Source organism: Narcine bancroftii, unplaced genomic scaffold (genome assembly GCF_036971445.1).
Source record: "Narcine bancroftii isolate sNarBan1 unplaced genomic scaffold, sNarBan1.hap1 Scaffold_76, whole genome shotgun sequence".
Lineage (NCBI taxonomy): Eukaryota > Metazoa > Chordata > Chondrichthyes > Torpediniformes > Narcinidae > Narcine > Narcine bancroftii.
This window is the reverse complement of record NW_027212265.1, coordinates 955-28,003: the sequence shown is the minus strand read 5'-3', so window position 1 is coordinate 28,003 and position 27,049 is coordinate 955. Positions and strand designations below refer to the sequence as shown.

The 27,049-nt window shown below is 52.3% G+C and overlaps 1 protein-coding gene and 1 long non-coding RNA gene across 6 annotated transcripts in view; one reads left to right on the top strand and one right to left on the bottom strand.

The window, feature by feature from the left end:
• Positions 1-15,830, bottom strand: part of LOC138751146 (protein bicaudal D homolog 2-like) — a 51,848-nt gene extending 36,018 nt beyond the window's left edge. For 3 of the 4 annotated variants that reach the window (XM_069913208.1, XM_069913209.1, XM_069913211.1), the window contains exons 1-2: positions 15,104-15,830; positions 3,387-3,599 (exon numbers count right to left, since the gene is read on the bottom strand). In XM_069913208.1, coding sequence (XP_069769309.1) covers positions 3,387-3,599; positions 15,104-15,316 — 426 coding nt within the window. In that variant the 5' untranslated portion in view covers positions 15,317-15,830. The remainder of the gene's footprint in view (positions 1-3,386; positions 3,600-15,103) is intronic. The other variant, XM_069913210.1, reaches the window with a different exon arrangement.
• LOC138751147 (uncharacterized) lies at positions 15,109-25,613 on the top strand. 2 transcript variants are annotated; one of them, XR_011349735.1, is made up of 2 exons: positions 15,109-15,955; positions 24,964-25,613. It is a non-coding gene; the product is annotated as an uncharacterized lncRNA (long non-coding RNA). The 2 variants fall into 2 exon arrangements; XR_011349736.1 differs by having other exon boundaries at positions 15,109-21,926.
• The last annotated feature ends 1,436 nt before the right edge of the window (positions 25,614-27,049 follow it).

Below are 27,049 nucleotides of genomic sequence, written 5' to 3'. Positions count from 1 at the left end.
TCCCGGAGAAGGAGAGGGGAGAGGGGGGACTGCTCCCGGAGAAGGAGAGGGGAGAGGGGGGGACTGCTCCCGGAGAAGGAGAGGGGAGAGGGGGGACTGCTCCCGGAGAAGGAGAGGGGAGAGGGGGGACTGCTCCCGGAGAAGGAGAGGGGAGAGGGGGGACTGCTCCCGGAGAAGGAGAGGGGAGAGGGGGGACTGCTCCCGGAGAAGGAGAGGGGAGAGGGGGGACTGCTCCCGGAGAAGGAGAGGGGAGAGGGGGGACTGCTCCCGGAGAAGGAGAGGGGAGAGGGGGGACTGCTCCCGGAGAAGGAGAGGGGAGAGGGGGGACTGCTCCCGGAGAAGGAGAGGGGAGAGGGGGGGACTGCTCCCGGAGAAGGAGAGGGGAGAGGGGGGACTGCTCCCGGAGAAGGAGAGGGGAGAGGGGGGACTGCTCCCGGAGAAGGAGAGGGGAGAGGGGGGACTGCTCCCGGAGAAGGAGAGGGGAGAGGGGGGACTGCTCCCGGAGAAGGAGAGGGGAGAGGGGGGACTGCTCCCGGAGAAGGAGAGGGGAGAGGGGGGACTGCTCCCGGAGAAGGAGAGGGGAGAGGGGGGACTGCTCCCGGAGAAGGAGAGGGGAGAGGGGGGACTGCTCCCGGAGAAGGAGAGGGGAGAGGGGGGACTGCTCCCGGAGAAGGAGAGGGGAGAGGGGGGACTGCTCCCGGAGAAGGAGAGGGGAGAGGGGGGACTGCTCCCGGAGAAGGAGAGGGGAGAGGGGGGACTGCTCCCGGAGAAGGAGAGGGGAGAGGGGGGACTGCTCCCGGAGAAGGTGAGGGGAGAGGGGGGACTGCTCCCGGAGAAGGAGAGGGGGGACTGCTCCCGGAGAAGGAGAGGGGGGGACTGCTCCCGGAGAAGGAGAGGGGGGGACTGCTCCCGGAGAAGGAGAGGGGGGACTGCTCCCGGAGAAGGAGAGGGGGGACTGCTCCCGGAGAAGGAGAGGGGGGACTGCTCCCGGAGAAGGAGAGGGGGGACTGCTCCCGGAGAAGGAGAGGGGGGACTGCTCCCGGAGAAGGAGAGGGGGGACTGCTCCCGGAGAAGGAGAGGGGGGACTGCTCCCGGAGAAGGAGAGGGGGGACTGCTCCCGGAGAAGGAGAGGGGGGACTGCTCCCGGAGAAGGAGAGGGGGGACTGCTCCCGGAGAAGGAGAGGGGGGACTGCTCCCGGAGAAGGAGAGGGGGGACTGCCCCCGGAGAAGGAGAGGGGGGACTGCCCCCGGAGAAGGAGAGGGGGGACTGCTCCCGGAGAAGGAGAGGGGGGACTGCCCCCGGAGAAGGAGAGGGGGGACTGCTCCCGGAGAAGGAGAGGGGAGAGGGGGGACTGCTCCCGGAGAAGGAGAGGGGAGAGGGGGGACTGCTTCCGGAGAAGGAGAGGGGAGAGGGGGGACTGCTCCCGGAGAAGGAGAGGGGAGAGGGGGGACTGCTCCCGGAGAAGGAGAGGGGAGAGGGGGGACTGCTCCCGGAGAAGGAGAGGGGAGAGGGGGGACTGCTCCCGGAGAAGGAGAGGGGAGAGGGGGGACTGCTCCCGGAGAAGGAGAGGGGAGAGGGGGGACTGCTCCCGGAGAAGGAGAGGGGAGAGGGGGGACTGCTCCCGGAGAAGGAGAGGGGAGAGGGGGGACTGCTCCCGGAGAAGGAGAGGGGAGAGGGGGGACTGCTCCCGGAGAAGGAGAGGGGAGAGGGGGGACTGCTCCCGGAGGGGGACTGCTCCCGGAGAAGGAGAGGGGAGAGGGGGGACTGCTCCCGGAGAAGGAGAGGGGAGAGGGGGGACTGCTCCCGGAGAAGGAGAGGGGAGAGGGGGGACTGCTCCCGGAGAAGGAGAGGGGAGAGGGGGGACTGCTCCCGGAGAAGGAGAGGGGAGAGGGGGGACTGCTCCCGGAGAAGGAGAGGGGAGAGGGGGGACTGCTCCCGGAGAAGGAGAGGGGAGAGGGGGGACTGCTCCCGGAGAAGGAGAGGGGAGAGGGGGGACTGCTCCCGGAGAAGGAGAGAGGGGGACTGCTCCCGGAGAAGGAGAGGGGGGGACTGCTCCCGGAGAAGGAGAGGGGGGACTGCTCCCGGAGAAGGAGAGGGGGGACTGCTCCCGGAGAAGGAGAGGGGGGACTGCTCCCGGAGAAGGAGAGGGGGGACTGCTCCCGGAGAAGGAGAGGGGGGACTGCTCCCGGAGAAGGAGAGGGGGGACTGCTCCCGGAGAAGGAGAGGGGGGACTGCTCCCGGAGAAGGAGAGGGGGGACTGCTCCCGGAGAAGGAGAGGGGGGACTGCTCCCGGAGAAGGAGAGGGGGGACTGCTCCCGGAGAAGGAGAGGGGGGACTGCTCCCGGAGAAGGAGAGGGGGGACTGCTCCCGGAGAAGGAGAGGGGGGACTGCTCCCGGAGAAGGAGAGGGGGGACTGCTCCCGGAGAAGGAGAGGGGGGACTGCTCCCGGAGAAGGAGAGGGGGGACTGCTCCCGGAGAAGGAGAGGGGGGACTGCTCCCGGAGAAGGAGAGGGGGGACTGCTCCCGGAGAAGGAGAGGGGGGACTGCTCCCGGAGAAGGAGAGGGGGGACTGCTCCCGGAGAAGGAGAGGGGGGACTGCTCCCGGAGAAGGAGAGGGGGGACTGCTCCCGGAGAAGGAGAGGGGGGACTGCTCCCGGAGAAGGAGAGGGGGGACTGCTCCCGGAGAAGGAGAGGGGGGACTGCTCCCGGAGAAGGAGAGGGGGGACTGCTCCCGGAGAAGGAGAGGGGGGACTGCTCCCGGAGAAGGAGAGGGGGGACTGCTCCCGGAGAAGGAGAGGGGGGACTGCTCCCGGAGAAGGAGAGGGGGGACTGCTCCCGGAGAAGGAGAGGGGGGACTGCTCCCGGAGAAGGAGAGGGGGGACTGCTCCCGGAGAAGGAGAGGGGGGACTGCTCCCGGAGAAGGAGAGGGGGGACTGCTCCCGGAGAAGGAGAGGGGGGACTGCTCCCGGAGAAGGAGAGGGGGGACTGCTCCCGGAGAAGGAGAGGGGGGACTGCTCCCGGAGAAGGAGAGGGGGGACTGCTCCCGGAGAGGGGGGACTGCTCCCGGAGAGGGGGGACTGCCCCCGGAGAGGGGGGACTGCTCCCGGAGAGGGGGGACTGCTCCCGGAGAGGGGGGACTGCTCCCGGAGAGGGGGGATCTGCTCCCGGAGAGGGGGGATCTGCTCCCGGAGAGGGGGATCTGCTCCCGGAGAGGGGGATCTGCTCCCGGAGTGGGGGATCTGCTCCCGGAGTGGGGAGGGGAGAGTGGGAACTGCTTCTGGAGAGGGGAGGGGGAGAAGGGGAACTGCTCCCAGATAGGGGAGGTGAGAGGCTCACCTTTCCAGGGAGAGGGGGAACTCACTCGAGGGGACGGACTGCCACTCACCTCTCCCAGCTCCTGCACTGTCAGTGCCAGCCTCTCGTTCTCGGATGTCAGCTGGGCCAGGCTGAGCTGGACCTGCCTGCTCTCGGCCTGCAGCTGACACAGCCTGCCCGCCAGCTCACCCTCCCGACTGGCCGCCTCCTTCACCAACACCTCTTCCCGGTTCTCCCCATCCGCCGCCACCTTCTTCTGAATATTACACACTTCGCTGAAAGCCTGTCCGGGTTGGGGGTAATATAGAACATTACAGCTTGGCACAGGCCCTTCATCCCATTATTGTGTACTGACCCATTTCAAAACAATGCAGATCATTGCCAGGGCACATCATTACTGACATCACATCCAACCTTGAGATTCCTTTCTCTGCAGGTGTGGCAGAATTATCACCAATTGGTCATGCAGAGAATAACCTGCATGCAACGAACAGGTGTAAACAGATAACAAATGTAAACAAACTGACTGTGCAAACACTAAAGTGCACGTCCTTAAACGAGTCCCTGATTGAGTTTGTCGTTGAGGAGTCTGATGGTGGAGGGGGAAGCAGCTGTTCCTGGACCTGGGGGTGCAAGTTTTGTGGCACCTGCACCTCTTTCCTGATGGCAGCAGAAAATTGCTGCTGCTCTCTGACGACAGTGTTCCCCTGTAGACATTCTCAATGGTGGGGAGGGTTTTGCCTGCGATGTTGTGGGTTGTGCCCACTACCTTTTGGAGGGCTTTACACTGGGCGGGGTATTGGAGTCCCCTTATAAATTCGCCCTGGAATCCTGCCCTGGGAAACAGGTGCTGACTGTCCACCCTATCTACACCTCAGAATCTTGTCAACCTCAATCAAGTCTCCTCTCATCCTTCTACACTCCAAAGAGAAAAGTCCCAGCTCTGCTCACCTTGCCTCATAAGGCATGTTCTCTAATTCAGACTATGTCCTGGTCAATCTCCTCTGCCCCCTCTCTAAAACGTCAACGTCCTTCCTGTAACTCGGAGACCAGAACTGCTCCAAGTCCTGGAGTCAAAGGCCAAAGTCTACTCTGGATTCACGAATCGGGAAAGGCTCGTAGCTTGATGAAGGTCTCAACCCTGAACGTTGGTTATGAATCTTTATCTTTGCTGTATAAAGGTTTGACCTGTTGAGCTTCTCCAGCGTTGGGTTTAGGGTTAGGTAACTCCTGTGTGTGCAGACATTTGTGTTTTATCTCTGTTGGCTCATCTCTGTTCTAAAAATTTGGAAGGTCACCCTGCGCTGTGCATCATGTTAAATCGTTAACCCTTTCCAGGCACCCAGAATGAGGTGGGGGGGTGATAGGGTGTTTCATTCATGACCCCAGTCCTTGAACCTGCCTCCCCCCCATCTCTCCCACAGCCATGACCAAAATCCTTCCTCACTCTCCACCTTCATTACCCTTGGTATCCCGTGACACACCAGACAGGACGCAGTGAGGAGAGTTGTAGAACAGAGAGATCTGGGGGTACAGGGACATCACTCCCTCAAAGTGGGGTCACAGGTAGACAGGGGGATGGGGAGTGTTGTAGAACAGAGAGACCTGGGGGTACAGTGACATCGCTCCCTGACAGTGGGGACACAGGTAGAGAGGGGGGGGGGTGGGGAATGTGGTAGAACAGAGACCCTGGGGGTACAGGGACATCGTTTGCTGTGGACAGGGAAGGTTTGAAGGGGACAGGGCCCACAAATGCAGAATGATGGACCAGCATTGGGTTAGATGGGATGAAGGGTCTGTTTTCAGGCTGTAAAGCCTGATGACAGTGTTTGATCGACTAGAGGGGAGATGGTGGAATGACACAATCCTACCAGGAGAGAAAGTAAATTTCATTTGAGGGAAGAAAATTCAAACATTTGTTCAGGTTAACAAGGTTATATTAGCTTGTAAATTTCCCTGAAATGGCATAAGGATTGCGAGCAATGGGGATGAGATGGGAGGATAGAGAGGGGGGAGAGAGTGGGGAGAAGAGAGTGGGAGGAAAGAGAGGCAGAGAAGGAGAGAGTGGGGAGAGAGCGAGAGGGAGAGCAGGGAGAGAAGGAAGCGAGAAGGGGGAGAGGGGAGAGAAGGGGATGAGGGAGAGAGGAGGGAGAGGGAAAAAGTGGGGGACAGTCGGGGAGGAGAGAGAGGCAGAGAGGGAGAGGGGGAGGGAGGGGAGAGCAGAGAGAGGGAGAGTGCGGAACGGAAGGGAACGAGAGGGAGAGAATGGGGAAGGGGAGAGAAGGGAATGGGAAGGGAGAAAGTAAAAGGAAGAGGCAGGAGGGTGAGAGGGGGAAGAGTGATGGGAGGGGGAGGGAGGGGAGAGAATGCTGGAGGGAGGTGGGGAGGGGAGGTAGAAGGAGGGGTGGGGAGTAAGGTAGGAAGGGAGAGAGAAGGGGGGTTGGGGGAAGGAGGGACTTGTGAGGAGGAGTGGGGAGGTCGGAGACACTGGGATTCCTGACACAATGCCCTGACTCACATCTGGTTCCAGCTGTGATTGTAAAGGTGCCAGAACTTTGTTTTGCAATGGGGAAAATTGACAACAGGCCAAACACGTCAGAGACAGAGGGAGGGAGGACGGAGAGAGAGAGAGAGAGAGAGGGGGGGAGGGAGAAAGGGGGAGGGTGGTTAGAGAAAAGGAGGGATGGAGAAAGAGGGAAGGGGAATGAGAGGGGAAAAGAGTGGTTAGGAGGGATGGAAAGGGGGAGAGGAGGGGAGGGATAAAGAGGGGGAGGGGCAGAGGGGGGAGTCGGTGAGAAAGGGGAGAGAGAATGAAGGAGGGGGAGAGAGTGGGGGAGGTGGGAAAAGGAAGAGAGGTGGGGAGGGGAGATAGAGTGGAGGGGTGGGGAGAGGGGAGGGGGAGAAGAGTGGAGGAGAGAAAGGAGGAGGGGGAGAGAGAGAGGGTGTTCTCTGCACATGTATGTGGGGTCATTCACTGCAATGTTTACATAACATAGTCTGCATGTAGCCTGAGTGTTTTCTGAGGACCTGTGTGGCCTGTGAGTTCTTTACAGGCTCATGTAGATTACATTCTCTACATGCATATAGAACATTGAACACTACACCAGAGTACAGGCCCTTCAGCCTTCAATCTTGAGCTGACCCATGTATTCCTTAAAAAAAGTACTAACCCCTACCCCATATCCCTCTATTTTTCTTCCATCCAAGGGCCTGTCTAAAAGTCTTTTAAATGCCCCCAGTGTTCCAGCCTCCACCGACATCCCCGGCAAGGTATTCCAGGCCCCCACAACTCTGTGTAAAAAAAAAAACCCTAAACTTCCTCCGTTCACTTTGTAAAGACGTCCTCTGGTGAACAGGCGTTGGCCGTCTACCTGATCTACGCCTCTCAGAATCTTGATGACCTCATGAGAGTCTCCTCTCATCCTTCTTCTCTCCAAAGAGTAAAGTCCCAGTTCTGTTAAACACCTCGTAAAGACTGGTTTCCCCATCCAGGTGAATCTCCTCTGCCCCCTCTCTACACCGTCCACATCCTTCCTGTAATGAGGTGACCAGAACTGATCACTGGGATCTCAGCTGAGATTCGTAGAGTTGCAACGTGACCTCTCAACTCCTGAACTCAATCCCCCGACTAATGAAGCCCAGTGTCCCATCGTCCTTCTTAACTATCCTATCAACCTGTGCAGCAACCTTGAGGGGTGTATGGATTTGAATCCTTCCCCTTTCTTCATTCAGGTCATTTATAAAATTCACAAAGATCCGAGGTCCAAGAACAGATCCCTGCGGCCCCTCCACTAGTCACCGACCTCCAAGCAGAATACCTTCCTTCCACTACTACTCTCTGCCTTCTTTCTGCAACCAAATTTTTTTATCCACACAGCCAAGGTATGGTGTGCATGTTCTCTGTATGCACAAATAGTTTACATTCTATGTATGTAGTTTTTATGCTCTCTGCAGGCATGTATTTGTGCATGTTCTCTGCACACGCATGTAGCTTACATATTCTGCATGTGGTTTGCATTCCCTGCACATGCATGATTACATTATCTCTGTGTTTGCATGTTCTATTCATGTGTAGCTTGCATGTTCTGAGTGTGTAGCTCACATATTCAGTGCCTGTGTAGCTTGCTTGTTCACTGCGTGCGTAGCTTGCCTATTCTTTGCTTGTGTAGCTCGCATGTTTTCTGCATACAGGTTCCATGTTCTATGCATGTAGTTTACATGTTCACTGTACATGCCTATAGTTTATTTCCTCTGCATGTGAAATTTACATTCTCATGTGTATTTTGCATATTCTCTGCATTAGTTGCCATTCTCTTCATGTATAGTTTACATGTTCTCTGCATGCAGTTGGCATTTTGTGTCTAGTTTACATGCTCTCTGTGGGTAGTAGGCATTCTCTGCGTGTCTATTTTAAATGTTCTGTGTAGATGGCATGTTTTATGCATATAGTTGGCATTCACTGTCATTTACATGTTCTCTGCATGTAGTTGGCATTCTCTGCATGTAGTTGGTGTGTTTTCTGCCCGCGTGCTGCTTGTACAGCACGCCACACATGCAAGGAGAAAATCTGCCTGCCAGATGGCAAGCATTCTGTGTTGAAATCTGTGCTGAGATGATTGTGAAATAGTCTGGGGGTTTGTCAGAGCTGTTGTGCAGAGACACTGGCGGGGAAATGTCAGAGCTGCTGTAAAGGCAGCGTTGCCATTAGTATGATCCCGGGGAGAGGAGGGAGCAGAGACTCGGCAATGCTGTGCAGGGTCCAACCACCCGATCCTAACACTGGCAGATCCACACAGGGGGTCAGCGGCCTGTGTTCGGCAGTGAACCACGGGGGTGAGGGAGCATGTCGCAGACTCCAGGGGAAGCGGACCGGCACAGGGCGCCAGAAACAGGGAGACCACCCTCCTGTTTGGGAAAGGAGAAGCAGAGGAGACAACCAGCGAGGGGGCTTAGTGGCTGAGGGACCCGCACGGGCTGTGGGGGGGGAATCTGGGATTTGAGAGGGCGCTGAAGGGCTTCCTGATAGTGATGGAGGTTCGGATCTGGGGCTCAGGCAGCCGATGGATCGGGCAGGAGTCTGTGTGGCTGTGGGAATCGCTGGAGGCGAAACCACGGACACTCGGTGTCTCTTAGGGGACTCTTTTTATTCTCTTTCTCCCGTACTGTAAGGGGCAGCGGGAACACTCATGGCGACTCTCTGTCTGCCTCACAGCCGGCAGAAGGCAATTTTGTGTAATATTACACGTTCTGTACCATTATATGACAATAGATACAATCTGAGTGAAACACAAGAGTCTGCAAACACCACGGTTGAAGTAAAGACACGATGCTGGAGAAACTTAGCAGGTCAAACGGTGTCCTTTATAAAGCCAAGATAAAGATCCAGAACCGACATTTCTGGCCATTTTTCAGATTTATTGCCAGAGTTCAGACACGGCATCACACAACCCTGAGATTCTTTTCTCCTGAGGGTGCGGCAGAATTACCACTAATTGGTGGTGCAAAAATAAACTGTACACGTAAACAGATAAAATGTGAACAAACTGTGCAATACAGAGAGAGTAAATCAATAAAGTACTCAAGAATCCTTAAGCAAGTCACTGATTGAGTTTGTTGTTGAGTCTGACGGTGGAGGGGTAGCAGCTGTTCTGGACCTGGTGGTGCAGGTCTTGTGGCCCCTTAACCTCCTTCCCGATGGCAACAGCGAGAACAGAGCGTGTGCCGGGAGGCGTGGGGTCCTTGATGATTCGACGGCAACATTCCCCGTAGATGTTCTCAACGGTGGAGATGGTTCTGCCTGTCATGTCCTGGAATGTGTCCAGGACTTTTTTTTTTTTTGCAGGGCTTTATGCTCGGGGAGGTGAATTATTGGTATCCCCCATACCAGCCAGTCAGTGCACTTTCCACCGCACCTCTGTAGAAATTTGCCAGGGACACACCAACTCCTGAGGAAGTCGAGGCGCGGATGGGCTTTCTTCATCGGTGTGTTGCTTCCAGGAAAGATCCTCTGAGATAGTGACTCCCACGAACATAAATGTGCTCACCCTCTCCCCCTCCCCCTCCGATCCCCCAGTCATTCACCTCTGGTTTTCCCTTCCTGAAGTCAACAATCAGCTCCTTTGTTTTGGTGACGTTGAGTGCGAGGTTGTCGTTGGAGCCCCAAGTTTTCAATCTTCCTCCTCTACACTGTCATATCACCCCATTTTTTTCAACCCACTACCACGGTATTATTGGCAAATTTAGAGATGGTGTTTTGTCATCACGAGCCATAGTCGTGGGTGATGCAGCAGGCTTTGCTAATTCAACTCCGCTGTTTGACCTGCTGAGTTTCTCCAGCATTGTGTTTTAATTTCAACAGGATCTAATTTGGTCTTCAGACCACATCCGCACAAAGGCACCGAAAAATACTGCACAAGAACATACTGTGGCATGAAACCAGCAAGGTACAGAACATTCAGAGGGAGGAGATAACAGATAGTCAACAGGAAATGATTCGTCTGCAGAGACTGGGCGACAATTTGGAGCATGAGATTTGGAGGACACAATTTGGAAGTGTTGATCCATTCAGGTCTTGATCGATCCCCCTGGGGCCCCGACACCACTTTCTGTCTTTGTAAACCCCTCTAGTCCCCCACACCCCTCACTGTCTCTGTAACCCCCTCTGGTCCCCTACACCCCTCCCTGTCTCTGTAACCCCCTCCAGTCCCCTACACCCCTCACTGTCTCTGTAACCAGCAGGCAGCCGACATCGTGGAAGAAGACTGAAGATCAGGAGCTCAAGGTTAAGGAGCAGCTTCCTCCCCCCCAGCTCTCCCCCTCTTGAATTCCCCACAGACCCCCCCCAAAGCACAACCTCGCCCAGAACCAATGATCAGCCAACAACACACATTTCCACTGGTGGCATTGTTTCGTGTTCTCTCTCTCCCACCCTGTTGTTTTAAAATAACTCTTGCTTTTCCCTGATGTGTCCCATATTGTGTTTACATTTTTAATTTTTTTTATTTAGACATGCCCTTTTTTTTTGCTGATCCCACCCTAAGAAACAGACACTAAGAAACAACAAATGTTGCCGTCGAATCATCAAGGACCCCACGCCTCCCGGCACACGCTCTGTTCCCGCTGTTGCCATCGGGAAGGAGGTTAAGGGGCCACAAGACCTGCACCACCAGGTCCAGGAACAGCTGCTACCCCTCCACCGTCAGACTCAACAACAAACTCAATCAGTGACTTGCTTAAGGATTCTTGAGTACAGGCCCTTTTGGCCCACAAGCCCGTGTCGTCTAATTACACCTACCACCCCCAGTATGTTTTTGAAGGTGGGAGGAGACCAGATCCCCCATATGCAGACACAGGAAGAACATGCAAACTCCTACAGACAGCTCAGGATTCGAACCCCCGGTCACTGGTGCTGTAAAGGCCTTACGATCACCGTTTCGCCAAACGCGCTGCCCTCAAATATTAGATTGAGTGTAGAGGGTTTGAGGGATGTCGGCGTAGGAGAGTAGGACACACAACGTGAACGGTGGGGAGTGTCGAGGGATATTAGGTTAATAGGGTAAATGGTGGGGAGTGTTGAGGAATCGGGGTAATAGGGTGGACGGTGGAGAGTTCAAGGGATCTTGGGTTAATAGGGTGGACAGTGGGAAGCATCGAGGGATCTCGGGGTAATAGGGTGGATGTTGGGGAGTGTCGAGGATCTCAGGGTAATAGAGTGGACGGTGCGGAGTGTCGAGGATCTCAGGGTAATAGGGTGGACGTTGGGGAGTGTCGAGGATCTCAGGGTAATAGGGTGGACGGTGGGGAGTGTCGAGGATCTCAGGGTAATAGGGTGAACGCTGGGTGTGTTAAAGAACCTCTGGTAACCAGGGTGGACGGTGGAGAGATCACAAGATCACCCATTGAGTCTGCCCAACTGTTCTAATCACAAGCTGATCTATCCACCCACATGCTCACGGCCCTCTGGCTGGAGATTTCTCTGCGTCTCCATTTGCTCCTGAAGTTGTGGCCTCTTTCCCTATGACGGGAGACATCCTTACCACATCTACTCAGTCCAGGCCTTTCAGCATTCAAAATGTCTCTACGAGACCCTCCCCGCCCCCACCCCCCCCATCCCTCTGTACTCCAATGAGTACGGTCAAAGATCCAGCAATTGTTCCTCATTTGTTAACCCTTTCATTCCTGGTCTCAATCTAGTCAATCTTGGAACCCTCTCCAATGCCAGCACGTCTTTCCTCAGACAAGGCACCAAGAGCTGTACACAGTGCTCCATGTGAGATCTCACCAGTACACCCCTGCTCTCGTCTGCTGTTCTCTGGAAATTAATGCCGACGTAGCATTTGCCTTCTTCACCACCTCAAGGTTTACAAACATTTTCTTTTCACTTACACTCCACCTCATTACAGGAAAGATGTGGAAGCTATGGAGAGGGGGCAGAGGAGATGAACCAGGTCATTGCCTGGATTGGAGAATGTGTCCTGTGAGGCAAGGTTGGCAGAGCTGGGACTTTTCTCTTTGGAGCGTAGAAGGATGAGAGGAGACTTGATCGAGGTCGACAAGGGTGGACGGCCAGTGTCTGTTTCTTAGGGTGGGATCAGCAAACACCAGAGGACGTCTGTACAAAGTGAAGGGAGGGAGGTTTAGGGGTAAGTTTTTTTTATATAAATGCAGAGAGTTGTGGGGGCCTGGAATGCCTTGCTGAGGGTGGTGGTGGAGGCTGGAACATTGGGGGCATTTTAGACACTCTTAGGATGGAAGAAAAAAAATCAAGGGTTATGGGGTAGGGAGGGTTTAGTACTTTTTTTTTAAGGAATATGTGGGTTAGAACAACATTGAGGGGCGAAGGGCCGGTACTGTGCTGTAGTGTTCATTGTGACATAGGATCAGGTATTAGAATCGTTGTGGGTTGAGTTAAGAAATGGCAAGGGTGAAAAGACACTGTTAGCTGTGACTGGCCTCAAGGCAGTAGCCGGGATGTGGGCAACAGATTACAACAACAAATGGAAAAGCTGTGTCAGAAAGGCAAGGCAATGGGATGGGGCGGGGGGGAGTTTAACACTAGGGAAAACCAGGTTGGGACTGGATCTCGACAATGAGTGTTTGTAGAATGCCTACGAGGTGGCTTCTTAGGGCAACTGGTTGATGAGCCCCCTGAAGGGGATCAGCTGTACTGGATTGGATATGGTGTAACGCACCCAGGGATGACAAGAGACCTTAGAGCTGTGGATTTCAAGCTTTCTTTTCCCATTCACTTCCCACTTTAAGTAATCCCTCTGCCATTGGGGCTCTGTGATCAGTAAGGGATTGCTTAAGGTGGGATGTGAGTGGGAATGGAAGGTTGAGAACCATTGCTCTAGACCCAATTGGCCAATTTTCTTTGGAGTTCTGAAACCGTACACATAACGAGTCAATGAGGGATGATTAAAATAGGGGTTTTCAATCCTTTTTCTTTCCACTCACACACCACCCTAAGGGCGGGCATGGTTGGCATAGTGGTTAGCACAATGCCTTTACAGCACCATTGGTTGGGACCCCAGGCTGCCCGTAAGGAGTTTGTACATTCTCCCCGTGTCTGCATGGGGATTTTCCTGGTGGTGGTGGGAGAAGAGCCTCTGGTTTCCTCCCACCATTTAATAACATACCACAGGTACGGTGGGTGTCGTAGGGTTAATGGGGTATAAATTGGGCGGCATGGACTCATGGGCCGAAAAGGGCTGTCACCATGCTGTAGGTCTAAATTTAAAAAAAAAAATGAATCCCTTACTAATCACAGAGCACCTATAGCATAGGGATTACTAAAGACAGTGTGGGAGTGAAAAATCACTGCTTTAGGCTGTCCTGAACAAGGATTCCCTTGGAATTTTCTCCCCATCTACATTATCGTCTGACTGTCTTCCCTCAAAGTGTGTGACCGTATACTTTCCAACACTGTATTTCTTTGCCAGTTCTCCGAATCCCACCAAGTCTCTGCAGCCTTTCCACGTCCTCAGCACCATCTCTACCGATCACCTCTTTCGGCATCATCTGTTAATTTGGGTGCAATCCAAATCATCAACGTACAACATAAAACAAAGGGGCCTGCGGAACACTGCGGGCAACCAGTAGCCCAGCCAGAATTCCTACTCTCTGTTTCCTGACAACCAGCCAGGCTAGTCTCCTTCCCTCATCTTGTCCAGTGGTCTCATGTGTGGCCTTTTGAAATACATAGCATCCATGCCATCTCCTCAGCCTGTCTGCTCCAAAAAAAAATTTGCAATAGGTTTGTCAGGCAGGATTTTCCTTGAAGGAAACCATGCCGACTCGGGTTTATCTTTTCAGGAAAGACCTCGGGTGATCAGGGGTATGTTGAGAGATCTCAAGGCCCCAAAGGTGAATGGCAAGTAGAGACGGGGTGATCCTGGGGTACCAGGGTGAATGGCAGGTAAGCGTCGTGGGATCTTGAGGTTATAGGGTAAATGGCAGGGGAGTTGTGGGATGTTGGGGTTTTAGGGTAAATGGCAGGAAGTATCAGGGATGTCAGAGTTATAGGGTGAACAGCAAGGAATCAGGGTTATAGGGTGAATGGTGGGATGTCAGGGAACCATGCTAAACAGCAAGATTGCGAGATTATGGAGTAAATGGCAGGATATCAGGGTTCTGGGGTGAACGGCGGGATTATGGGGTGAATGGCAGGATCTTGAGAATATAGTGTGAACAGCAGGATCTTGCAAATTATGGGGTGAACGGTGGGATATCAGGATTATGGAGTGAACAGTGGGATCTTGGGAAAACGGTGCGAATGGCAGGATCTCAGGATTATGGAGTCAATGGTGGGATCTTGAGAATATGGTGTGAACAGCAGCATCTTGGGAATATGGTGTGAATAGCAGGATCTCAGGAATTAAGGGGCAAACACAGGAATATGGGGCAAACAGTGGTATCTTGGGAATATAATGTGAACAGGGGGATCTCAGGATTTTGGGATCTCAGGATTATAAGGCAAAAGGTGGGAATATGGGATTATGGGGTAAATGGCGGGATCTCTTGGGTACCAGGGTCCCACCTCTCTTTGCCCCCGATTGACATGCATCAACAGCCAAACACGAGATTGACCAATTACAGCCCCGCTTCTGGGGGGGGGAAGCGGGGATACAAGTAAATGCCCTCCGACTTTGTGCCCCCACCTCCAATCCGTGAGGCGGCCCACCAATGATTGGCAGGTGCGGGAGGTGTGAGCAAGCACATCTCTCGTGTACCATTGGAGAAGCAGCTGATAGACAGCTGCGGCAACCACTCAGCTGACTAGAACGTCGGCACCCCACGTGCGCCGATCGGTGGAGGGGGGCAGATCATGCATGGATGTTGATTGACAGGCAAGTGACCAATCAATGCTCCAAAACGCCATTTACACTGGCGAAAGCGGGGTGAGGCCGGCTCGCTCTTCCCGCGGGATGGCGGTATCAACCAATCAGTTACCTAGAAAGGCGACGCCCACGCCCACGCCCGAATACTGGTGATAGCGGGATGAGCCCGCCTCTTTACCCGCCGGATGACGGTGGCGGCCTTGACCAATCAGTTGCCCCCAAAAGCCACCGCCCACGCGCGCCAATTGGTGCGCACGACGATCGAGCCCGCCTCACACCGGACCGTTGGGGAGAGTGGTGGAACATGGATGATTGACGGCGACACCGACCAATGAACGTGGAGGGGACGGCAAGCGACGGAGGAGGGACGCTGGTGATCGACGGCGGCAACGACCAATGGGCGCGGGGGCGAAAAGCGATTAGCTGAACGGCGAGGGGGCGGGCTTACCTCTTTGAGGCGCTCGAGCTCCCTCACGGCGGTTTCATGCTCCTGCTCCAGCTCGGCGTGGCGCAGCGCCAGGCCCTGCTTCTCCTCCAGCACCGCCAGCCCGTACTGGGCCGCCCGCACCTTCTGCTCGCTTGTCTCAGCCAGCTCAGCGCCCAGCCTCTCCACCTCGGCCCTTAGGGCCGCTATTTCCTCTGTCTCCCCGCCGCCCGACATGTCACCTCATCGCCCGCCTCCGATGCATTTAAATGACGGCCGACTTTAATTCCCTTTAACGTCGGCCTCGTCCCGCTGGCTTTTATTCAAATTCGCCTCCCCTCATTTGCATGCCGGCCCCCCGCTGATTGGTCCAGCGGGTGGACGCTCGACTGGTAGGTCGCGATTGGTTCGCGGCGGCGCTGCTGTCCCGCCCCTCTCACGATTGGCTCAAAGCGACGACGCTCGGCGGCTCCGGACCTTACCTCCTCTTACGATTGGTTCGAAGCGGCATCGCTCGTCGGCTGCGGTCCCGACCTTTCTTATGGTTGGTTCGGCGAGGTGTCGCTCGGTAGCTGCGGATTCACCCGCCTTCTTGCGATTGGTTCGTGGCGGCTGCAGTCCCGCCCCCTCCCTTACAATTGGTTCGAAGCGCCGTTTCGGCAGATGAGGTCTCGCCCACCGTCTTACGATTGGTTCGGTTATGCGCAGCGGGCGAGAGGCCTGTTGATGTGCTTGGGCGGTCCCACCACCTATTCTGACATCACGCATCTCGCCCCCCCTCTCTCCCGCTTATGATAGGCTCCTATCTTTGGCGCCGACTCTGATTGGCCGAAGCGCCTGTCAGTCCTGGGAAGACGCCGACGGGTAAGGCAAGAGGTGAATCGCATCTTCTTCTCCCGCCACCATTGCACTTGTTTAACCCCCCGGCGAGGCCATCACAGGATGTGATTTTAACTTCACAAATCTGTTCCAAGGTTCGGTGGGTGGGGAGGGGAAGACTGTTTGGATATAGGGGACTTTTCCTTTCCGCGGGCACGCTGGGATGCCTTGCTCTCCATTGCTTCTCTCCTGGAGCCCAGCCTGAGCTCGTCTCACTTGGCCATGCTTGCCCCAAATCCTTCTCATCTGGGGCTTAAAACTTAAGTTGTGTTACGAACCGCAATGGACAATGAACCAGACTGGGTTTAATTTTAAAACACTAATTTTATTTCAATCTATAGTGTTAACTTTTAAACTATCCTTAACAATAAATCTATCCCCAACTATTCGCAGATGTATTAGTGTGTGTTAGTGTTGTACCCGTTACCGTCCAAGACAAAATCCAGAAAGTTACTTCAAAGTTCAGCCTTTCAAATTCAGTGTTGAAGTGAGGCCTTTGAATTTTGATGCCCAGAATTAATGTTGAACTGATGGGAAGACTGGAGTTGTGGCTACTACAGGTTCTTGAATTGTATATTGTTGCCTTTTGAAGAAATGTCCATCCACATCAGCTGTGGTCATAACACTCCTGGTCTTTTTATAGAACAGACCAAACGCCAGGGATAAACCCTTGAAAGTGTGAAAGCATTCAGTGTCCCGGTTAGGAGTGGTCTAGTGTGAAAGGCCAATCCCCATTCCTATCCTGGGAGCATGGAATGGCCAATTTACTGTGAAAGGGGCTTGAGAAAAGGCTGGACAGAAGAGGAGCCTGCTGAAAAGGCTTTTTTTCCCAAGACTGGGCAGAATTCTAACATGGTAGCCTGACTACTCTCTGTGGAAATCAGGAGTGGCAGCTAGTCATCCCAGTGTGGTGAAGAGGAGGAGAACTCTGTCCGAAGAACCAGGAAAGAAGACAAGTTTCTTCTGGAAGACACTCCTGTTTGGGGTGTCCAACAAGCAACAACCCTCCCATCCTGATGTTCCAGGCACTGGGTTTTTTTTTGGTTTTAGTTTGCCAATGTTGCAGTTTCCAGGCTTTGCTAAAGCTCAGAACCTTCTGTTTGCACCTGCCCTTGGAACTTTGCAAGGCATTGTCCTGTCTGTGAAATGCATGCAACCTAATGGCTAACCCAATTTTAATCCCTTTTATAAGCCATTGTGTCACATTCTGAAGTTACCTACACGAAACCACAATCTGTCGCTTTAAAGCCATGTATAACGTGTAACAATATATAAAATTCAATTAAAGAAAAAGGCAAATGTAAAAGAGGTAGACAACAGAGGAGATTCAAGATGTCTTAAAAGCCAACATTAACACTGACATTAATCACTGGGAAATCAAGGTCAGGAAACCCTCATCAGAGAAGGAATGGCACAAGAAGTCGATGGGAAGAGAGGCAGCAACGAACTAAGCCCGATCTAGGACCAACTGCCCTGCATGTGGAAGATCTTTCAAGGCCAACACTGGGCTTGAGAGCCCATAAATAGACCAACGGAATGAAATCCATCATCCCCGACCTTGACGAATGTGGAAAGTACCTTGTGTTACAGAATGGGGGAATAAAGTTATAATGAAAATATATCTTAAAAAAAGGTTGAGGTTGTGAAGGGGTGGGGGGGTTAGTTTAGGTCACACTTCACAGATATTAACATTTCACACAAGGCATCCTAAATTATGGCCAAGATGAAGCCTTCATGTCTTTACAGTGACTTTGAAGAGGGCTTATGAAGACGTCACGAGTAGGTGTTAATAGGACTGATGTTGTGGAATCAAAAGGGACTATTGCCTTTAAAAGGACAGACGTCCAGGCTCAGAGACTGACTGATCTTCTGCCAGTGCCAGCAATCCAAGTCTGGTTGAAGGTTGCTGTTCTCAGTGGAGAGAGAAGGCCATTTCATGTCAAGCCTCCGACTGGAGGGTGGTTACAAGAGCGGATCGAAAGCTTACCTTTCATGGAACATCCTTAAAAGACTGCTCCAGCGCACCATTCATGTCCAATGATGCCTCTTAGTGCCCTCCAGAGCCAATCGAGGCGGGGCGACTGGTGCCTTGGAACCAGCCATCATAAATACGCAGCAGAGCAAAGGCTGTCTTCCCTATCCATAATCTCCCAGGCAGCTGGAACTGCTTTGTGTTTTGGGCCACAGAGTGTCCCCGAAGGCCAGTGGTCCAATGAGGCTGTCACAGGTCCTGCCGGCCTCCCATGAAGGGACAGGGGTGAGTGGGGAGATGGGTCGCAGGCTGACGGCAGCATCAGGCCACTCCTAACCAGCTGCTCGGAGCAGCTGTACATTCAAGTCGGCCTCTGCCAATTATCCTTCCCTGAGAAGGGTTGGAATTGGCGCCTCGGAGCCAATCACGGCATATTCGAGAAGGTACGTCTTTAGGCGTAAGGTGAAGAACCTCCACCTTTACAGATGGGCATTTTCCCTTATTGGAAGGGAAAAAAACCTGGGCTGACCCCTTTGGAGAGAGGGAGAGTTTTACAGTTGGAACCGTGCATTGTGCTTTGAGGCTAGGTTTTCAGTTCCGAGCTTAGCCTATTTTAAAAAATATTTTAAAATTTTAAAACCACATTTTAATTAATACATAAAAAATATACATGGATAATATAACAAAAAAACTTCCCTTCCCTCCCCACTAATCCCCACCCTCCTTCCCCTATGACTACCCCGAAGAAAAAAAGAAAGGAGATTATTAGTTACACATGTATATATAATTCAACTCCAGCCATGGAAACCAAGATCCGTCACCGGGACAGATCGAGAGCTTAAATCTTCAAACCCAGAATTTTCAAATAATGGGCCCCATACTTGCTTAAAAAAAATTTGCCTCTTAAATTGTATGTTATCTTTTCAAGAGGGATGCATAATTTCATTTCCGTCTGCCACCTTTGCATTCCCAAAGCCATATCGGATTTCCATGTGATAAGCTAAACATTTCTTAGATATGGCTAAAGCTAAACTTAAAAATCCAATTTGATAAATTGTAAACCAATCATTTTAATATCTCCTAGTAGAAACACCAATGGATGAAAGAACTTTTTAAATACTTTGTCCACAAATAATTTAACGTGTGTCCAAAAAGTCTTAACTTTAGGATAGATCCAGGTCGAATGAAGAAACGTACCTATCTCTTTACCATACCTAACCATAAATCTGATGACATTAAATTAAATCTCTTTCATTTTTGAGCGGTTAGGTGTAATTGATGCAAAAAGACATACTGTACTAATCTACAACCTTAGTCGTACTATCTTTACACAAATTCCTCCAATCATTTTCATCTATTTTTCTATTCAAATCAGATTCCTGTTTCAATCTAGATTTATGATTTTACTTTGTAATAATTTATCCATCTCAGAAAAAAATTGATTTATATCTCCTCTAGTAAGTAATGACTCTAAACCAGATTGTCTGGGCAATTTTAATCTATATAGCCTAACTTTTCAGTTAGAAAAGCTTTTACTTGATAATAGCAAAAAAAATTTCATTAGGAATTTGATATTTTTCTTCCTTCATTCAATTATAAATTTGCCTGCTTCAAAAGAATCCACTTTTTTAATCCCCAATAGATTCCATGTTTTCAGAAACTGGCTGTTAACAGGAAAGAAAAAAAGTTCATTTTGATATAAAGGGATTTTAGATGAGAGCTCAGCCTATTCTCGACTACAAGTGGAAGCACCTGGTTAATGCGCTTCTCCTGGAGTAGGGGGGTTGTGGTGCGCTGAGGTAGCAAGCGAGCAAGCACAAACTCAGGAAAGACTGTACAACAGGCTTTATTCCAGTAAATTCAAGCATTGTTGGCTCCCCATGTGGCTGTCTCAGGACGGGCTGGCTCAGGTTTATATTCAGGTCGGCTAATTGACAGCCAGCCAGGTGGAGTCAGCTCCCTAGGTGGTCTTCCTGCAGGTACAGAGATCGCCCCTTGCAGTCGACTGGTGGCCGTATCACCACATTCACTCGGAGGTGTGTGTAAAAACAGTGTCGGGTGGTATTTACAGATTCAGGAAATTTGGCGGCTGTCGGAGTCGCAGGGACCATTGCATGGTTGGCTTGTGGTCAAAGGTGGATTGGAGTCCGTCACTGGGCTGTGTGCTGTGGAGTGTGAGCAGGGGAGGCTCCGGACCCTCTGGGAAAGTGAAATGGAGGGTAAGGAGGGGCTGCGGCTGGCAGAGGGGGCTGAAGAACCGCGCCGCAGGTGCTGGGAGAGGGTGTGACCCTTGGGGATGAGGCAAAACTCTCGGGAATGAGGAGGTCCCTCAGAGATGGGTGGGACCCTCTGAAACAGGGAGACCCTCGGGAATGGGGAGAGTTCCTCAGAAATAGGGTGAGACAGTGATGAGAGAGTGAGACCCTCAGAAATGAGGAGAGGCACTCGAGAAGGTGAAACGCTCAGGTATGGAGGAGAGACCTTCAGGAATACGGGGAGTCTCTGTGTGACAGCATTGGCCTCAGTACCATCACCTAATGCTCTCCCACCCCCCTTCTCATTCCCCTCCCCCTCTCTCCCTATATTTCCTCTCTACCCTTCTCCCCTTCTCTCTCTACCCTCTCCCTCTATCTCTCTCTCTCTCACTCCTCCCTCTCTCTCACCCTCTCCCCCTTTCTCTCCCTCTCTCCTCCCCCCCTTATCTTCCCCCCCCAACAACAGGGGGAACAGATCCCTCACCATCCCACCCTACCGAACCATCGTGACGGACATCCCAGGATTGATTTGGACCATTTTGGGCCCCTCCACCCTCCCCACCCCTCTGGAGACCCCCCTCCCCTCTACAAGATGGTGGTGCAGGAGCCTCAGAGGAAAGGAGCAGTGGGATCCCTCCTCAGACGGGTGCGAAGAATGGGGTCCGAGAGCAACGCAGAGAGACTGGTATCTGGATCTTCTTGGCCCTTGGAACCCCTCAACCCGCCACCCAACTACGAGCCCGGGCCTTCTGGAACCTTCTTCACCTTCCAAGTGGAGGCGTGAAGGGACACGTGGATATTTGGGGAGAGACGAAAACAGTTTGGATGGGTGAAGACCCCCGATTCAGATAGCAGAGATCCTCTGATGGAGGGGAAGGAGAGAGAAGGAGGGGGAGAGAGAGGGAAGAGGAAGAGAGGGGCAGAGAGATAGAGGTAAGAGGGGGAGGGAGAGGGGGAGAAAGGGGGAAAGGGACAGCAGTGATGAAGGGGGATGGCTGGGTGGATGGCAGAACTGGAAAGACAGGAGAGGGAGGTGGAAAAGGAAAGGTGAGTAGATTTAGTGGAAGCAGGAAAGTCAATGTTCACGCCATGGGCTGGAGGGGCCCAGATGGAAAGAGGGTAGAGAAGATTTACTGGGACATTGGCCTGAGTTACAGGGAAGGGTTAAGCAGCTTCAGACTTGATTCCCTGGAGCAAAGATGCAGTGAACTAGGATTCACTGGTAGTGTGTTGTGATGATGGCTGGTCCCGCCTCCAAGCTCCACCCCCATCTACCCATATACAACCATGGTGTCCTGTCTAAACCCAAAACCCTTTTTCAGACAACTGTGAGACTCTACCCTCAGTTATAAGCTAATAAAAGCATTTGTTCTCCCTCCAGTCGTGAGAGCTTTTATTACTTTACAATTTTATTGATGATGGAAGTGCTGCTCAAGCCCAGTTTGCTACTGACACAGCTGAGGAGTTCACATACTGGCTAACCTCCTTCTAGGCCTACCTGAACGTGATCAGAGACATCTTCCACACTGATGAACTCAGAAGGTCTGTACTCGTTTCGAGGATAGGAACAAAAGGGTACACAGTCATCAGGGACTGCTCTACATATGATGCTGCCATTGAGGTGTTGAAGGCTCGGTTCCTGAAGTCGCAAAACAAGGTCCTAGCGAGGCATCGACCAGCAACCAGGAGAGACCATCGATGACTACCTGCTGGATCTGTGGACGCTTGCCAAGAAGTGCAGGTACAAAGCGGCTACGGGCTGTGTACATGAGGGAGAACAGATCCAGAACACTCTAGTCGCGGTGGCCTGCTTGAGGTACATGAGGCAGGGTAAGAGGGAACTGGCTAAATCACTGGAACAGGCCAAGCTCAAGTACGGCGACCTCGAAGCCAGCAAGTTCCATCACTGAGGTAACCCCTTCTGAGGACCGGCTGCTCCCGCTACCCTAGCCCTAATGGCTGCCATTTCCTGTGCTAGGGAGTGCTTTTTCTGCGGCAAGAGCCAGCATCCCCGATCCCGTTGCCCGGCTAAAGACTCAGTGAGTTCCAGTTGTGGCAAGAAAAGGCATCAGGCGCGTGTTTGTCACCCAGGGAAGTCTGCAGCCTGCACCGCTCCTGGATCTGATTCAGGACCCCCCCCCCCCCCGGTCATTGTGCATGAATGCCGGGTGATGGTGATAACGGTGTCTGTGGAGATGTCCGGGCAAGGGATGTCAATGGGAAACGGGAGTACTCATCTACGACTGAGAGGAAATAGACGTTCTTGTTCGTGGAAGGTAGGGGGCCCTTGAAGTTGATGCTAAGCCATTCAAAGGGGCGAGTGGCCTTTATAGACATCTGCCATCTCTCCTGGCTGCTGGGAACTGATGCTGAGTAGGGACTGGGCATAGATCACGTTTGTCGGGGGCTTGTGCATGCTCTGCAGGATGGCCATCGCAGGTTTATAGTCCTTGATGGCCTAGAAAGCTCGTAGGCCCAGCTTGGTGCGGAACAACATGAGCCGTTTCTGGTTGGTGATGATCACCTTAGTCTGTGTTAGGATGATTGGCTCAATCGCGTACTTCCAGATCTCAAAGCGTGCCTGGGCATCCTTATGTTGGGGGTCAATCTCCAGGCTCCCGATTGTCAGAAACTTCTCCATGGTCTCTCTTTAAATTTTTCTGGAATAAACTGTGGTGCGCTTAGGTAGCAGCAAGCAAGCACAAAACTCAAAAGACTGTACAACAGGCTTTATTGCAGTGAAAGTCTGAACACCAGTTCATGCCTTGGTGGCTCCCTGTGTGACTGACTCAGGAGGGGCCGGCTCAGGTTTATATTCGGGTCAACTGATTGACAGCTGGCCAGGTGGAGTCAGCCCCTTAGGTGGTCTTCCTGCAGGTACAGAGATCGCCCCCTGGAGTCAGCTGGTAGTTGGATCATCACAGGGATAAAAGAAGAACTCCTGGTGGACACCTTGAAGGCGAGGTTGCGTTTTGGGGAAACCCCCACGGGGGGTGGGCAAGTTTCTTGGGCAAGACTGATTGAAGAAGATCAGTTGGGTGTGTGTCCAATGAACAATGAATCTCTCTCTGAAACCTGAGCAAATTAAGCAACCAGAGGTGTTCAATTCCAGGCACAGTCCAGAAGTTGGCCTGATACTGGCGAACTTGGAGAAGTGAAAAGTGAATGATTGGACAGTGAAACAAAGAACTTCCCTGAACACGTGCACATTACATACACGTGCACTTAGAATGAAATGGGGGATAATTAGTAACAGTTACAGATTGATCTTGTTGTTTGAAAAAAAATCATTTATGTTGAAGTAACCATTGTCTTGGTGAAGTTCTGTTGCTAGTTTTTGGAGTCCTCTGGGCTCATAACACTCAAGAGTTCACTGCCCTATCATGGACACTCGACATCTTCTCAGCAGTGGCCGCACTTCCTAAGAAGGCTGAAGCGGGCAAGGCCAATGGCCGCCATCACATCAGGAGTGCCCTCTACCGAGCGCCCTGGCCGGCCACCTCACCGGGCGGTACGATCACTGTAGAGATCAATCTGCAGGGACTGTAGGAGTGGCAGAGAGGATCGCTGGAGTCCCCCCCCCCCCCAACTATCAGCATGGTCTACCGGGATTGTTGTCTGAAGAGGGCGCGCATAGCATTGTTCAGCGGTGGCTATTGGGGAAGAGATACAGAGCCTCCCTCAGCTGAGACCACTTGCAAATTGGAGGAACAACATCTTCTATCTGGGCACATTAACCGACTTCTCTGGCTTTCGTTAAGTCGTTACCCCCCCCCCCCCCCCCCGACCAACCACCACACTTCTTTCCCCAGCTCTGTCTCTCTTTCTCCTTTTGCACAGACATCATCAATTCTCACCTCTCCCCCTTGTATCTAATCACCACAATGGGTTGGTCCGGAATCCTCATCCAGCCGGCACTGTCTCTGAGATTTCCTGCTTCTGGCCCATTCTGCTTATACCTTGCAGGGCTCAGGCCCGAAATGTCAGCAACGTATCTTTGCCTCCTGCGGACGCTGAGTGACTGGCTGAGTACCTCCAGCATTTGGATGAGTTTTTACCACCAGACTGAGGGATAGCACCTTACCACAGGCAGTGAGAATGCTCAACAACCAAAGGAACTGCTCACACTCACCCTTCGATACTCTTGTATGTACATATCCAACCAAATAACCTTTGAACGATGAGGCGGCGTACAGGAGGGAGATCAATCAGCTCATTGAACGACAACAACTTTGCGGTCAACATCAGCAAAACCAGAGATGATTGTGGACTTCAGGAGGGAGTCAAGAGAACATGAGCCAGTCCTCGTCAAGGGGTCAGCAACATAAAGGGCTAAGAACTTGATAAGGCAGACAGCCAGCACCTTCCCCTGCCCCCCCCCCCCCAACCAGGACAAGAATAGCAAATACCAGAGGACATCTTTGCAAGGTGAAGTTTAGGAGAGACACCGAGAGTTGTGGGGACCTGGAATGCATTCCCGGGGGAAGGGGTAGTAGAGGCTGGAACATTGGGGGTACTTGAGGACTCTTTTAAGATGCAGAGATGAAAGAAAAAGAGGGTTACAGGGTAGGGAGGGTTTCAAATTTTTTGGTAGGAATATATGGGTCGGCACAAAATCAAAGGCTGAAGGGCCTGTACTATGCTGTAGTGTTCTAACTTCAACTTCCTGGGGTTTGATATCTCCGGGGATCCATCCCGGAGCCTCCAGAAGAAAGCTCGACTTTGTGAGGGGTCTGAGGAGATTTGGTACGTAACCGAACTCTCGTAAACTTCTACAGGTGGGGACCGCGGGGAGCGTTCTGGCCGGTTGGAACAGAGGCACCAACTTTCAGGGTGAGAATAAACTCCAGGGGGTTATTCACTCGGCATGCGACATCATGGGCCCCAGACTTCATTCCATTGAGGACATCAACACGAAGCAGGATCTTCAAAAAGCAGCCTCAAAGACCCCCCCCACCTTCTTCACTCTGCTCCCATCGGGAAAAAGGTCCAGGAGCCCAAGAATGAGCACAAGGACAGCTTCTTCCCCTCTGCCATCAGATTCCTGAATGATCCGTGAACCCGACATGATCTGACTTTTTGAGTCCTGTTGTTTTTACAGTAATGTTGTAAGATGATTATAGTATGGATGTTTGTCCCATGAAGCTGCCGCAAATCACCGACTTGTTCAGGACAGTAAATTCTGATTCTGAAAAATCATTTCGGGAGTCCGAGGCCCCCCACTCCTGTTTGGGAGCCCAACATCCCCAGGAGCCCGAGATCCCCCCCCCCCTTCTCCCCTGACAACCCAAGTCGAATGACTTATTGCATTATACCCGAATTTGCATTAAATCAGGGGTTCACTGTGTTTGGTAAGGTGTTCTATCTAAATGTTTAGACTGCAATGTTGCCCCAAAACAATAAACTTCATGACTTGTTCATGACTAAATTCAGATTGTCAATTTTTGCACACTTCCTGCCCCTTCTCTTTTGCTTTGACTTGCCTGGTCAGCAACAGGGGTGAATTTTTCCCATTCGGATATTCCGTCTTGTTTTGGTCTGTATTTATCCTGCACCTTTCCTGTCTCTTGTAGACACTCCACCCCTTGGTGGCTCTGCCATCTTCCCTACTTGTGCCCCCTTCCAATCCACTCTGGCCAGTTTCTCTCTGTTCCACTGCTGAAATACCAACACATCTGACTTCAGTCTCTCCTTGCTACATCTTAAATTGAACTCATTCATATTATGATCCCTCCCCCCTCGTGGTTCCATAGAACATTATAGCACAGAAACAGGCCCCTTCTGCCCTTCTAGTCTGTGCCTAACTATTATTCTGCCACTGACCTGTACCTCTCCCATCCATGTACCTATCCAAATTCTTATTAAATGTTAAAATTGAACCCATATTCACCACTTCAGCTCATTCCACACCATCTCTCCCCCCCCCCCACCTCTCTGCATGAAGTTCCCCCTAAACATTGCCCTTTAACCCTTAATCCATGTCCTCTGGTTTGTATCTCACCCTCCCTCTGTCCCCCTCATAATTTTAAATACCTCAATCAAATTTCCCCTCATTCTTCTGCACTCCAAGGAATAAAGTCCAAACCCATCTAACCTTTCCTTGTAACTCAGTTCCTGAAGTCTGGGCAACATCCCAGAACTTTGATTTCTGAAGGCCAATGTGCCAAAAGCTCTTTATGACCCTGTCCACCTGTGAGGCCACTTTCAGGGAATTATATGTCTATATTCCTGGATCCCTCTGTTCTACCGCACTCCTTAGTGCCTGACCATTCACCTCCTTTCTTGGTCTGTCCTTCCAAAATGCAGCACCTCACCCATGTCTGCATTAAACTCCATCTGCCGTTTTGATGCCCATGTTTCCAGCTGGTCCAGATCCCTCTGCAAGCTTCGAAAACCTCCCTCACTGCCCACAACACCGTCAATCTCCTTTACTCTAAGCCAGTGGTTTTCAAACTTTTTCTTCCCCCACACATTCCACCTATGCCATTGGTGGTCTCTGATTGGTAAGGGATTGCTTAAGGTGGGATGTGGAAAGGAAAAGGTTTGAAAACCCCTTTTAATCGTCTCTCATTGAGTCATTATGTGCACGGTTTCAGAACTCCAAAGGAAATGGGCCAATTGGGTCTAGAGCAGTGGTTCTCAACCTTCCATTCCCACTCACATCCCACCTTAAGCAATCCCTTATTAATCACAGAGCCCCCCCACCCCGATGGTAGAGGGATTACTTAAAGTGGGATGTGAGTGGGAAGAGAAAGTTTGAAATCCACAGCTCTCTGGGTACATTACAGCCGATCCCCTTCAGGGGGCTCATCAACCAGCTGCCCTAAAAAGCTATCTCGTAGGCGTTCTACAAACACTCACTGT